This window comes from Carassius gibelio, chromosome A1, assembly GCF_023724105.1.
Source record: "Carassius gibelio isolate Cgi1373 ecotype wild population from Czech Republic chromosome A1, carGib1.2-hapl.c, whole genome shotgun sequence".
Lineage (NCBI taxonomy): Eukaryota > Metazoa > Chordata > Actinopteri > Cypriniformes > Cyprinidae > Carassius > Carassius gibelio.
In genome coordinates, this window is record NC_068371.1 from 8,298,680 (window position 1) to 8,312,710 (window position 14,031).

General features: G+C 36.7%; 1 protein-coding gene across 1 annotated transcript in view; it reads left to right on the forward strand.

Annotated features, from left to right (window-relative positions):
• The window catches only part of LOC127994722 (protein sidekick-1-like), a 204,277-nt gene that overhangs the window by 177,768 nt on the left and 12,478 nt on the right, over positions 1-14,031 (forward strand). The window contains exons 29-35 of the mRNA XM_052591829.1: positions 1,368-1,562; positions 1,863-2,064; positions 5,949-6,052; positions 6,652-6,722; positions 10,636-10,768; positions 12,355-12,411; positions 12,813-12,914. Coding sequence (XP_052447789.1) covers positions 1,368-1,562; positions 1,863-2,064; positions 5,949-6,052; positions 6,652-6,722; positions 10,636-10,768; positions 12,355-12,411; positions 12,813-12,914 — 864 coding nt within the window. The remainder of the gene's footprint in view (positions 1-1,367; positions 1,563-1,862; positions 2,065-5,948; positions 6,053-6,651; positions 6,723-10,635; positions 10,769-12,354; positions 12,412-12,812; positions 12,915-14,031) is intronic.

Sequence of the window (14,031 nt, forward strand, 5' to 3'; positions counted from 1 at the left end):
TTGTCCTTTTACCTCCTTCTCTCCATTTCTAGGGCAAAAGCTACTCTCAAACGAAAAAGAAAAGGAAGAAAAAAAGTGTTCAAGTTGATTTCTGCCTCTAGCGTAACATGCAAAATAAAGAAGAAAAAAAAAGAAGAGAAAAGATAAACCATCACACGAGAGAGCTCAGGAACAAGCAGGAAAAACAAAGGATTTCGCATTGGCCCCTCTGGGCTTTTTGGGATGAGCTAGCAATGGCCTCCTAATAAAGGAGGATCTTAGCGAGCTGTGCGTTCGGAGAGGGGAAGAGAGAAAAAGAAAGAAAGGGTGAATAAGAATCTGAGAAGACAAGGCAAAGGGGGAAAAAAGAAAAAAACATTGAATTAAAACCAGCCTCAGCTCTGTAGTGCCATGCTAATCTTTCAAATGGAGCATGCTAACACCTAGCATCCCATGGGACAGAGATAAGAACGTCTCCCTCGGCCAATCTCTACAGCACCTCATGTCAAAAACACCCTTTCAGCTGTAATCATCGCTTCCAGGTTAAAGCATGCTCTCAGACTATGGAGATCTTTCCCAGGACACTTTGGTCTTATCATCTGCATTAAAATTAAATGAGCCATGTCTGCAGTTTGAAGAGGATTATTAACTCGTTTGTAGGAAGGCTGCTGTTGCGAACTTGTTGTATATGTCATATGTTTACACCGTGTAGACACCAGATGGATTGTTATAAGCTGATTTGAAATGTGGTTGTGTGGTTTTGTTATGGCTGGGCTGGAATGTTAATGTTGTTCTTCTCCATACATTGAACGTGTGTGAGGATGTTTGCTATTGAGCTCCAAAAACACAAAACAAAATAGTATAATAATAATAATAATAATAATAATAATAATAATAATTATTATTATTATTATTGCTAATCATAATAAACGCATGATAATTAATATAAACAATATTTATAATTAACAGAATAATAATACTATAATAATAATACAATTATTGTTAATTAAACATTATTATTATTATTATTATTATAATTATTAAAACTATTCATATTAAGAATAGTAATAATAATTCATATAATTATTGTTAATAATAATTAAAATAATTTAGTAATTTGCTATTTATAACTATATATGTATACACACAATATATATATATATATATATAGCCATTATAAGCCATTATAATTGATTTTTATTATTATTATTATATAAGTAATATTATTAGAATCAGAATATTAATTTTTAATTATTAGGCTGCATTACTACACAGACTTATTTAAGTTAAGTGAGGTTTCTAAGATATATACTTCCCTTACACTGCAAATAATGTCACCATTAATGTACTCCAGCAGTTTTGATCCAGTTATGGCTTTGTTACCGCAGGTTATCAGATTTCTTACCGTTTGGATATCAACGACCCCAACAAGTTCACCACGGTTGAAGTGGGATCCAACGCACGTCAGTTCACAGTAACAGGACTGATTCCAGAATCAGTGTATGTGTTCCAAATCACAGCGCGCACACAACAGGGATGGGGACCCTCGGAGGAGGCCATCGTCATTACAACAGAAAAAAGAGGTATGTTTGAAGGGTTAATGTTCAATTGTGTTGTTATCAAATTGTTCAGTGTTTTACTGAAGAATAATTGACATAAACATTGAAAAATCGGATGTGACTACTACAAAAATTTCACTGAAAAGCTTATGTTTCGTGTAGTCAGTTCGCATGAGTAGAATGTCAGCTGATAAAGCAAACTGTTAAAACATCATCTGGCCCTTCGGAGCTGACTGTGTTTTAACCCCAGCTCAAAATTAGCCACGAGCCAGGTCTGTGAAACATGCATATGTCCAGAAGTGACTCATTACACATGTCCCACAGAGCGGCCACAGCCCCCTCGACGGCTCACCGTGCCTCAGAAAGGGGTTGAATCTAATAAGCTTCGACTTCATTGGACGGCGGGGGGAGACGGCTCTTCCCCAGTGCGCTACTTTACCCTGCAGACATTAGAGCGCCCGGACGGCGAGTGGAAGACCCACACATCCTCCATCAGTCATAATAACACCTCTTGGGAGGTGGATAGGTAACACACGTGCACATATCTCTCTCTGATTAGTCATAACTGCCTGTGCCGGCAACGGCTAGTACAAGAACAGTCACTATTAATAGCACAATGTGCTTTAGCTCTGACAGACAGAACACATTAAAATATACAGGATGAAGTTACACTTGAGGTCTTTGTATGTTTGGAATATGCCAACATGGAAATAATTTAAGCTATAATTCAACAATGAAATCGTTTCTGCTGCACAAAAAAAAAAAAACATGGTTCGGACATGGTTGAGATGGTTGTGCCATGTTTTTGGACCATATAAGCCACATATTGTTTTGTTTTGTTTTTTGTTAAACCATGGTAATACCATGGTGTTAGTTAGTTTTTTAGAGATTCCAAAGTTGTACCATTTCCTTTTTGTGGAGATGTACTGTGTTGTACTGTGGTAACACTGCTTTTTTTTTTTTTTTTTTTTTTTATAATGTTAATATTATGTTTTTATTTTATGTATTTATTTATTTATTCTTTTATGTTTTTATGTACAATATGAAATGTATTGAAATTATTAGGATATGCGCAATGCTATTTTCTGAACTACATTTACGTAGACATTTAGTCATTTTGCAGACACTTTTATCCAACACGACTTACAATTGGGGAATACATAAAGCGATTCTTCTTAAAAAGGCAAACAGACACATGAAGTGCTTGTAATACCTAGTTTTAGACATTGTTCAAATAAGTACAGGAGAGGAAATTATTTTTATTAGGGTGAAGTCAAGTAGTGATGAAAGAAATTAGTTTCCAGCTATCACTTGAAAATTGTCAGGGATTCAACATTTCGGATAGGGGTGGGATGATCGTTCCACCAGCCAGGAATGGTGAACAAGAATGTTCTGGAAAATTATTTTGAGCCTCTCTGTGATGGTACCACGAGGCGTCACTCACTAGCAGATCTCAGACTTCTGGAGGGAATGTATATTCGTAGTAGTGAGTGGAAGTAGGCGAGTGCTGAGCCTGTGGCTGTTATTTATGCAAGCATCAATATCTTTAATTTGATGCGAGCCACAAACAATAACAAGTGCAAGGAGAAAAAAAGTTAGGTGTAACATGGGCTCTTTTGGGATGAAAACCAGTCGTTGCGTTGCATTCTGAATCATTTGTAGAGGTTTGATTGTGCTTGATGGAAGTCAAGCCAGGAGAGCATTGCATTAGTCCAGCCTAGAAATAACAAGTGCAGCTACCATTGAATCATCTGGTTCAAATGAGAGATAGAGCTGTGTTTCATCAGCATAGCAATAGTAGGAAAACCCATTTGCCTGTATGATGGGACCCAGTGATGTAGTGTATATGGAGAAGAGGAGGGGTCCAAGAACTGATCCCTGAGGAACACCAGTCACCACTCGATGTGCTTTGAATACCTCCCCTCCCCAGTGGAATTACCACATAAATACCACAATTATGATAATGATTTAGTCCCATGGTATTAATACCATCACTTCACCTCACATTACTGCTACTGGGTGAAAGAGGTAAGGTGAGAATGAAAATGGTTAAAATGAAAAACGACCTCAATTGAACTGAAGCAAACAAAGCTATGCTATTTACAATAATTAAATTAAACAAAACATGTTGGATATTTTATATTATGGCCATGCAGTGACACTGATGAGACATCAAGGATAAAAAAGGAAAGTGAAATCGACAGATAGCCAGAGTGAGAGTAAGAGGGGAGAGAGAGACTGCAATCATAATCAGACTGACCATCAGGTGGCATAATGTCTAATCACAGATCCATTCAGCTCCACCAGCTCGCTAACCTGTTTTCTGCTCTCCAGCACCAGCTCATATTCTTTCACCCTGCCTGTTCGCTCTTCTCATCATCACCTGTCTGATTCATGATGTCATCTTCGTTCAAGTCTCTAAATGTCCACTTGCATTAAAGAGAAAGGTATATTGAGCTAAAGGACATGCCTCCCCATAACACCATCTTTCTCAACCTGTTTTGTAATGGAACCATGGGACCATTTCTGCATTCAGTACAACTAAATTGCCCACAACCAGAGAATGTGAGCGGAGCAAAGTAGGAGTGGATCGCAGAGTGGAGCAGTTTGATTTTATTTTTACTGCAGTGAGGAGCGGATTTTTTAAAAGTCAGAGCGTTGTGGTTTTAACTCGCTCCAGGAGCGTTCCACCGCTGCTCCATCACGAGTGCAATTCATGCAAACGGCCCATAATAAAACTAAATATTTAGCAAGAATTCACATGTTAGCACATTTAGCTAGCTTGATAGATAAGTATCACTCAAATCAGAAAGACTGTGGAGGCTATGACAGCTATGTGGACAAGAGCGGGAAGTTATATTTCTTAATATATAAATATATATTTATATATATATATAACTATACCGAATATTTTCAGCTGAAAGCATGATTTAAACAAGTATTACAACATTTATACACACGCAATCACTCTCTCAATAACGCATTCAAACAAATGTAACCTTACAGTGATAACTCATCTGTATCCTATTTCGAATGAGCATAAATCTATAAGAAATGCATCGATCCATAGGTAAAATAACTGACGAAAATGTTTTATCACAATCGAAATATGCATATGCAAATATATTGTTTGATCAATAATACTGTAAACAGAAACAGAAGTATTATGAAATATTGTTATAGTTTCAAATATTTAATATTCAGATTTTACATTTTAAATTAATCTTCTCAGGGCAAAACTGAATTTTCAAGTCTTCTGTGTCACATGATCCTTCAGAAATCATTCTAGTAAGCTGATTTGTTGTTGAAATAAATTTCGTATTATTATTAATGCTGAAAACAGTTGTGGCGCTTAAAATGTATTTGGAAACCATCATACATTTTTCAGGATTTTTTTGATCAATATAAAGTTCAAAAGAACAGCATTTTTTTGAAAAACAGTTATTTTGAACAAAGTTTTACTTACCTCAAACTTACTGACCCCAAACATTTTAAACGGTACGTATATTTCATCATATTTAATAAAGTATCACTTGAACCACTTGATTTCCTTTCATTACCTACTTCATTTCATTTCAGAGAGACGATTATTACATTCTGAATTTTTCTATAACCTATGTGGCAATGTAAAGGTCCCTATTGATATGTGCTTGATCTACTATTTATGTTCTGTATAGTTTGTGTGTATGTGTTGGTACAGTTCTTTGCTTCAGTTTGTCTCGTTTTCTTTCTCTCACTGTCATGCACACATTTCTCATAATTGCATGAACCGAGTGTTTTGAACCAAGAGGATGTTTGTGTTCAAACCATCTTGATTCTCAGAGGAGTAAATGCCTCCAGCTATTAAAACAGAAATGCCACTAACAGTCCTCATTTTCAACACCCTAATTATAAACACATACTGTACACACACAAACACTCACAACAACACAAGCACCCTCACAGTCTTGATTCTCAAATCCCTAATTGCCCACTTCACACACATGCACACACACAGACTCAAAGTTTCCCCGATGGCCCTCTTTGATATACTGTGCATTAGCCTCAACCCTGTGACCGTTACCCACATCCCCTCAAAGTTTGAAAAACAATAACAAATATGTGCAGTTGACAAATATTAACTAATGATAAATGAATATACATGATCAACATGAAATTCTCAATAATTATTTGAGAGTCTGGTATCTGTTCAAGGCAACTTGAGCAAGACATTGTGCAGACATGTCTACCCAATGGATTGGGAAGTATTATTTTGACTGTATTCATGAATGCATTTTTTTATGATAGGTTCCCTATAGTAAGAAGTTCTTTCTCTGATTTTCTCAAAAGAAGCATAAAAATGCATCACTTATGGTCCAACGTGAGAGTGATCTAGTGTGTGTGTGTTAAATTGTATCTCTTTTCTTGTAGACTGAAGCCGTACACCTCTTACAAATTTAGAATGATGGCCACAAATGATGTGGGAGACAGTGCTTTCAGCAAAGAAACCGAGCCAGTTACCACTCTGCAGGACGGTAATACTAGATTCTGTGTGTTGTGCAAAGGGAATTATAATTTTTTAGAGTGCTTTTTGGATTTGAATGTTTGTGAAAGGATCTGTGGTGATTTTTTTGTTGAGATTTTTTTTTGTTTTGTTTTTATAATTTTTTGATGAGAAAACATAGAATTGCAGGTAGACAGATTTATAGACTGATAGACAGATAAATAGATAGATAGACAGACAGGTAGAATGACAGACAGACAGACAAAACGATTGTCAGATAAGATAGACAGACCAAAAGAGACAAATAGAACACCAAATAGATAGATAGATAGATAGATAGATAGATAGATAGATAGATAGATAGATAGATAGATAGATAGATAGATAGATAGATAGATAGATAGATAGATAGATTGATTGATTGATTGATTGATTGATTGATTGATTGATTTGGCAATATTATGTTATTTACAGTCATGCCAATAAAGCAATATTGAATTTAATTGACCAAAACTTATATGTAGATAGATAGACAGACAGACAGACAGACAGACAGACAGACAGATAGATAGATAGATAGATAGATAGTTTGAACAATTCATTGATTGAATGTGTTTTTCTTGTGTTTAGTGCCAGATGAAGCGCCTGTCATTTTGAACATCAAACCTTCAACCACAACATCTGTGATTGTCCAGTGGCAGGTAAAACAATAAGTTAACATATTTTTTTCAAAAACAAAAGAATCTTACTTAAGATTAAAAATCTTTGAACAGTAATGTAGCTATATTTTAATCAACATTTCACTCTACTCTCAATGAATTTTTCACTGTTAACTTTGTTGCAGTATAGTATTTGCCTTATCGTCAAAATATTGTCTAAACAAGTTATCTTGGAAGGTATCAGAATGTTGGAAGAGTCTTCATGTCGAGAGTAGGCTTGTATGAGGCGCCGTGTAGGATTTAAATCAAACTTCCCTTATCAATACATACATAAAACACGTGCATATACACCTATAAATTACTCGCATATACATGCATACTACTGAATGTTCAAAAATACATATATAAAATACACGTGAACACTAATATGAAATCGATACCAATACATATAATGTTAGCAATGTATGCATACACACTTGTGAATAACTTGCGTATACATATAAACTTGACACGTGCATACACCTACAGACACTCACATATACATATTAACTTGATCCATGCATATACACCTATTAAACACTCGCACATACATATAAACTCGCTGCATACAAACACAACTGCACATACTCGCACATACATATAAACTTGATCCGTGCATATACACCTATTAAACACTCGCACATACATATAAACTCGCTGCATACAAACACAACTGCACATACTCGCACATACATATAAACTTGATCAGTGCATATACACCTATAAAACACTCGCACATACATAAACAATAACATTTACTAACGTATACAGTTCAGATGAGAAAAACATGTGTACATGTATATATGCGAGTGATTTCATATGTGGATGTGCGTGAATTTTCAGTATAAACGGAAGGCATTTCAGTGTAAACGGAAGGCGTTTAAGTGTGAACGGAAGTAACCAAATTTGCAATTATGGACAGGGATCTGTGTCATTCCTAATCGTGGTGGTGCACTTTGAGATGAATTGTCCACAGACCATGCTCTTTTTTTTTTTTTTTTTTTTTTTTTTTACAATACCCTTTATTCAAGAAACATGTTTTATTAGGTTGTGCTTGATTTGATTACCCTTTGATTATCTTGATTTCAAAATTGTGGATTTCAGGAACAGAATGTAGTAAAACTTTAAAACTGGTTAATAATACAAAATTTGTATCAAACAAGGTTTTTTTTTTTTTTTTTTTTGCATATGATGTTTAACTATTACACTGATAAAGTACACATCCACCATCCCCTGCATCAGATAATAAAAAACTAAAGTTAATTCTGAGAAGGTTTACCCATGTCTTCATGTATGTGTGCAGTAGTGGCTCATATATAACTTGAGAATGAGTCTCCCCCATTAGAAGAGCTTCTGCAAACTAACAAAATAACAGGCAGAAGTGCAAGTATCAAACTCTGCTGATTTGTAACATATACATTAATTACAAACAAACAGATTCTCCACATGAACTGTAGGCTCTCATGCACTTCCATGTGAATCCTTTTTTAAGGAGAAAAAAAAAGTTAAATAGTTGTTACTGAATACGAGTCTTTATATATAGTTCTTTATTCTCAATGACACCAAATATCTCAGACACTGAACATTTCATAACACCGGCGAGTTCAAGGACCATAATATCACACTCGTCAGCAGTAAGTTAATTGGCAGTTTCGATCTAGAAAAAGGTGAGAATTTCACAATTTAACTTCTATGCAATCTTCACGAAATAGTCCCAGTCCCTCTTGAGCTTAGCCATTTTCAGAAATAAAACCCTTTCGCAAATGAGTGAGCCCCAGCGTGAGTTTCTTTAGGCGACCGTTATTTTAGAATGTACCGCCTTAATGTTTCCATGGCGACGCGTCATGCTTGTCATGTGACAACACAGCCACGATAGATCTGTATGACACATGGATCGCTTTTATTTTATTTGTTTTGTTCAAAATATTTGCAAACATACTCACTATATTATGAAGTTATGATATTCCGATTCTGTGCAAATAGCTTAAACACTTAATTCTGAAAATGGCTAAGTTCACTACTTGGGACTTAGTTGGGAACACATTTTATATTTTTTAACTAGAGGCAGTTAAACTCTCTCTCGCTCTCTCTCTCCCTCTGTGTATGTGTGTGTGTAACGTTAACTTGCATAGCGTTTGGAAGTTATTTCGTGAAGATTGCATAGAAGTGAAATTCTCACCTTTTTCTAGATCGAAACTGCCAGTTACTTTACCACTGACAAGTGTGATATCACGGTCCGTGAACTTCGCCGGCGGATGATCGCATCGTTTGCGGTGTTATTGATGCTTTGTATGCCACCAGGGCTCGAAGGCCGAAACAAAGTGCGCGATCCAGATTGTGTTTCTGACTGCAGGCAGAGACTGCAGGTGAGCAGGCAACACAAACTGATGGTAATTGATCTTATAATAGTGGGCGAAAAAAGAACATTCCGCAAAATGCTTCAGGTGTAGCACAATCCCGGTCCATGATTGCAAATGCGGTATTTAGACAGGTTACTTCCGTACACGCTTAAACGACTTCCTTTTAAACTGAAACGCCTTCCGTTTACACTGAAATGCCTTCCGTTTATACTGAAAATTCACGCACATCCACATATGAAATCACTCGCATATATACATGTACACATGTTTTTCTCATCTGAACTGTATACGTTAGTAAATGTTATTGTTTATGTATGCGCGAGTGTTTTATGGATGTGTATGCGCTCATCGAGTTTATATGTATGTGCGAGTGTTTTATAGGTGTATATGCACTGATCAAGTTTATATGTATGTGCGAGTATGTGCAGTTGTGTTTGTATGCAGCGAGTTTATATGTATGTGCGAGTGTTTAATAGGTGTATATGCACGGATCAAGTTTATATGTATGTGCGAGTATGTGCAGTTGTGTTTGTATGCAGCGAGTTTATATGTATGTGCGAGTGTTTAATAGGTGTATATGCATGGATCAAGTTAATATGTATATGTGAGTATCTGTAGGTGTATGCACGTGTCAAGTTTATATGTATACGCAAGTTATTCACAAGTGTGTATGCATACATTGCTAACATTATATGTATTGGTATCGATTTCATATTAGTGTTCACGTGTATTTTATATATGTATTTTTGAACATTCAGTAGTATGCATGTATATGCGAGTAATTTATAGGTGTATATGCACGTGTTTTATGTATGTATTGATAAGGGAAGTTTGATTTAAATCCTACACGGCGCCTCATAGGCTTGTTAAAATGCTCACTAAGTTTTGAAATGGCTTTAGACTATGTAGGTGTCACAGGAACTATTCCTGTCTTTCCATTTAACTGAAGGTTCAGGGGTTCAAATTGTTCTGCAACATTTAATAGCAGACTTGTGTGCAAAGTATTCAGCTGCCCTCTCAATGTTAATTATGTTTGGCAAGCAGGTTCTTAGCCTTACTCTTTACCCTCTAATTAGTTAGCAGTCATTTCACATACCCCAGTATCTATTCAAACACATATGGATACATTTATAAAGCTGGCCTGTTTTGACCCAATCTTAATTAACTTTGCCTATAACACTGATCACATACTAAATAAGACACGTCCATAATGAAATTGGAGAGTGAGAACGTATGTTAGAGTTAGGCAGGGTAAGATCAACCAGATCAGGCCTTTACTGACCTGTGGTCTCAGCTAACTTGTCCTCTGTTGATATGTGCTATCTCCTGGGCTGACGTGCATTGTGCAGTAATTACTTTCTGTCACCATCTCTTACTGCTAATTAGCCAGCAGCAGACAGCAAAGGCACTATCTTTAACATTCTCTCATTAAGTAGCATCACAGGTCATATGCTGAAAAGTCAGGTGAATATTTCCTAGCCTGAGTTAAATGGAGTAATTAAACGGCAGTTTGCTACTTGGAGCTTGACTGAAACTCGATATGTTTATGTCTGCAGCCGCCTGCTGAGGGAACTGTCAATGGGATTCTTGTGGGATATCGCGTGTATTACCGTGAACTTCCACGTGAGAACAATCCAGAAGAGCCAAAGACAGCAACCAACCAATCAACAATCAGTCCTGAGCTCAGAGGTTTGTCTGTCTTTTGATCTATCTATCAATCAATCTGTCTGTCATTCAATTCATCTCTCAGTCTCTGTCTGTCCATCTGTCATTTTATCTATCTATCTATCTATCTATCTATCTATCTATCTATCTATCTATCTATCTATCTATCTATCTATCTATCTATCTATCTATCTATCTATCCGTCCGTCTGTCTGATTGTCTGTCTGTCTTTCTTTTGATCTGTCTGTCTCTGTCTGTCTGTCTGTCTGTCTTTCTGTTGATCAGTCTGTCCGTCTGTCTCTGTCTTTCTGTCTGTCTGTCTTTCTATTGATCTGTCTGTCTGTCTGTTTTTGTTTGTCTGTCTGTCTGTCTGTCTCTGTCTGTTTGTCTGTTTGTCTGTCTGTCTGTCTGCCTGTCTGTCTGTCTGTCTGTCTCTGTCTGTTTGTCTGTCTGCCTGTCTGCCTGTCTGTCTGTCTATCTCTGTCTGTCTGTCTGTCTGTTTATTTCTGTCTGTCTGTTGATCTGTTTATCTGTCTGTCTGTCTTTCTGTTGATCTGTCTGTCTGTCTGTCTGTCTCTGTCTGTCTGTCTATCTGTCTGTCTGTCTGTCTGTCTGTCTGTCTGTCTGTTTATCTCTGTCTGTCTCTCTATCTGTCTGTCTGTTGATCTGTTTGTCTGTCTTTCTGTTCATCTGTCTGTCTGTCTGTCTGTCTGTCTGTCTCTGTCTGTCTGTCTGTCTGTCTGTCTGTCTATCTCTGTCTGTCTGTCTCTGTCTGTTTGTCTGTCTGCCTGTCTGTCTGTCTATCTCTGTCTGTCTGTCTGTCTGTCTGTCTGTCTATCTCTGTCTGTCTGTCTCTGTCTGTTTGTCTGATTGCCTGTCTGTCTGTCTATCTCTGTCTGTCTGTTTATTTCTGTCTGTCTGTCTGTCTGTCTGTTGATCTGTTTATCTGTCTGTCTGTCTTTCTGTTGATCTGTTTGTCTGTCTGTCTATCGCTGTCTGTTTGTCAGTCTGTCTTTCTGTTGATCTGTCTGTCTGTCTGTCTGTCTGTCTGTCTGTTGATCTGTTTGTCTGTCTCTGTCTGTCTGTCTGTCTGTCTCTGTCTGTTTATCTCTGTCTGTCTCTCTATCTGTCTGTCTGTTGATCTGTTTGTCTGTCTTTCTGTTGATCTGTTTGTCTGTCTGTCTGTCTCTGTCTGTTTGTCTGACTGTCTCTCTGTCTGTCTGTCTGCCTGATTGTGTGTCTGTTGATCTATCTATCAGTCTGTCTCTCATTCAGTTTATCTCTCAATTTATCTCACTATCTGTCTTCCTGTCGGTCATTCTGTCTTTCCCCAAACTGCTAGAAGTTTTGTCGCAAATTAAAATTAATGTTTTGTAAATTAATATGATTTTGGGTTGCAATAAAGTAAAATTAGTTGTTTATGTAAATATTATATATATAAATATTTTTCCAGTGAAAAATATGTTTTGTCCATGTTGCATTAATTTCAGTTTCAGATGACTATTTTATCTTCTGTGCTCAAATGCATATTAGGCAGTGTCCCTTGTGTAATTTATCTCTCTTATTCTCTTTTCCTCGCTCTCTCTGGGTCTATTTCACAACTCAAACAGCTAAGAGCACTTTTAAGACAGTCAGCAGCCCTTCATTAACTGAATTTGAATTAACGCGTAAGTATATTTTGATATTATTTTAATTGCTGAGTTGTTTCAATAGTTGCAATCTTTGAAGTGTTAACAGAGTCACATTCAAGCCCGAAGGCTTTCAAACTCTCTGTTCTATCCTCTGATCTCCTCTACCTCTTTAACAAACACTTCCCCTAGTCTGTGCGCTTTGTTGTTTAGCCTCTGGTTCTGTCACAATCTGCTGTGAGGAAGGGGGAAAAATGTAAATCTATTTTGTTCTCCACCTCATTTCCACACGCTTTATCTCATATCCACAACCCCTCTTCCGTCGCCTAGTTGTACAATTTTTGGGGTCTCTTTCTCCTCATTTCTCTAAACTAGTGCCTTAACACTTTCTGACTGCAAGTTCTATATTATTTTTCTTCATCTTTAATGGTGTTTTTTAGAACTCAGCAAGTACAGACGATACACGATTGTCATGACAGCATTTAATGTTGTTGGAGAGAGCCCTTCAAGTGCACCTGTTGAGGTGTTTGTGGGAGAAGCAGGTATGTTTTTATGTCTCATTAAGTTCACTGTTATGACTCAGCTCTAAAACATGGACCACAAACTTTAGTAAACCCAAAACTGCTTTTTTTTTTAAATTAAATTGTTGTTTGATTTTAATCCTGGTATGCACCGTTATCTGATCATCAGACCTTCTTGCTCTGGTCTGAGCACTTAGCGCTCTGGTAATGTTAACAAGGAGTACATTTGTACATGAGTGATAACAGTGAATATTACTGTACAGTATATGCAATACATCCTCAAAGTCACACAACCTGTTTTATCTGGTTATGGGGAAAAAAGTGAGACTTGAATAGCACTGTGTGAACCGATTATCTGCAAAACCCATTAGACAACACACAGTGGATCCATTTTCCTGACCTATTGATAATGGTCACAGACCAGTTTCCACTGTGGGACTGATCAATTTCTCCAGCGACATGCTGTCTGGTGGAGCATTAGTATAAAAACAGTTAATTATGTCTAGTGAAGGTAATCAGATATCAGAAATGTGCCTTTACATCATTGTGTAAATGTGCAATTCCTGTAATTATATATACACACAATATATCTATATCATCTTTAGATTGTATGACCTCCCTTCATTATATAGGCTTTGTTTGTTTGTATGTCAAACCTAACTGGACTCTAAACTCATCTGATTTGTAGAGCATAATGATAGCCCATTACCTAAGCCAATTTAAAAAATGAGCCATGTGCACCAATCAGATAAGTTTGCACAACTGACCTCTACCAAAGATCTGAATGAGAGTGATGGAACACATCATTAAATATAGCGTCCCTCTGGCATGACTTTAACATAGTGTTGTGAATAGTCCCGATGTTGGCTCTAGTCGCTACTGAAATGGTAAAATTTGTGACGATGCCAGCATTTCCTTTTAACATGTTGAGCGATTTCTTAAACAGCTCTGATTGGACATTGTGTTCACGTGTTAAACAGATATGTCTGTGATTGGCCACTATGATCATCGCTCCAAGCTCTTCTCCAAAAGCTTACACAGATACATAATACACAGAAAATATGCTGATTTGGCGCTCAAGAAGCAATTTTATTATTATCAATGTTGAAAACTGTATAATCATTTTCAGACAACTATG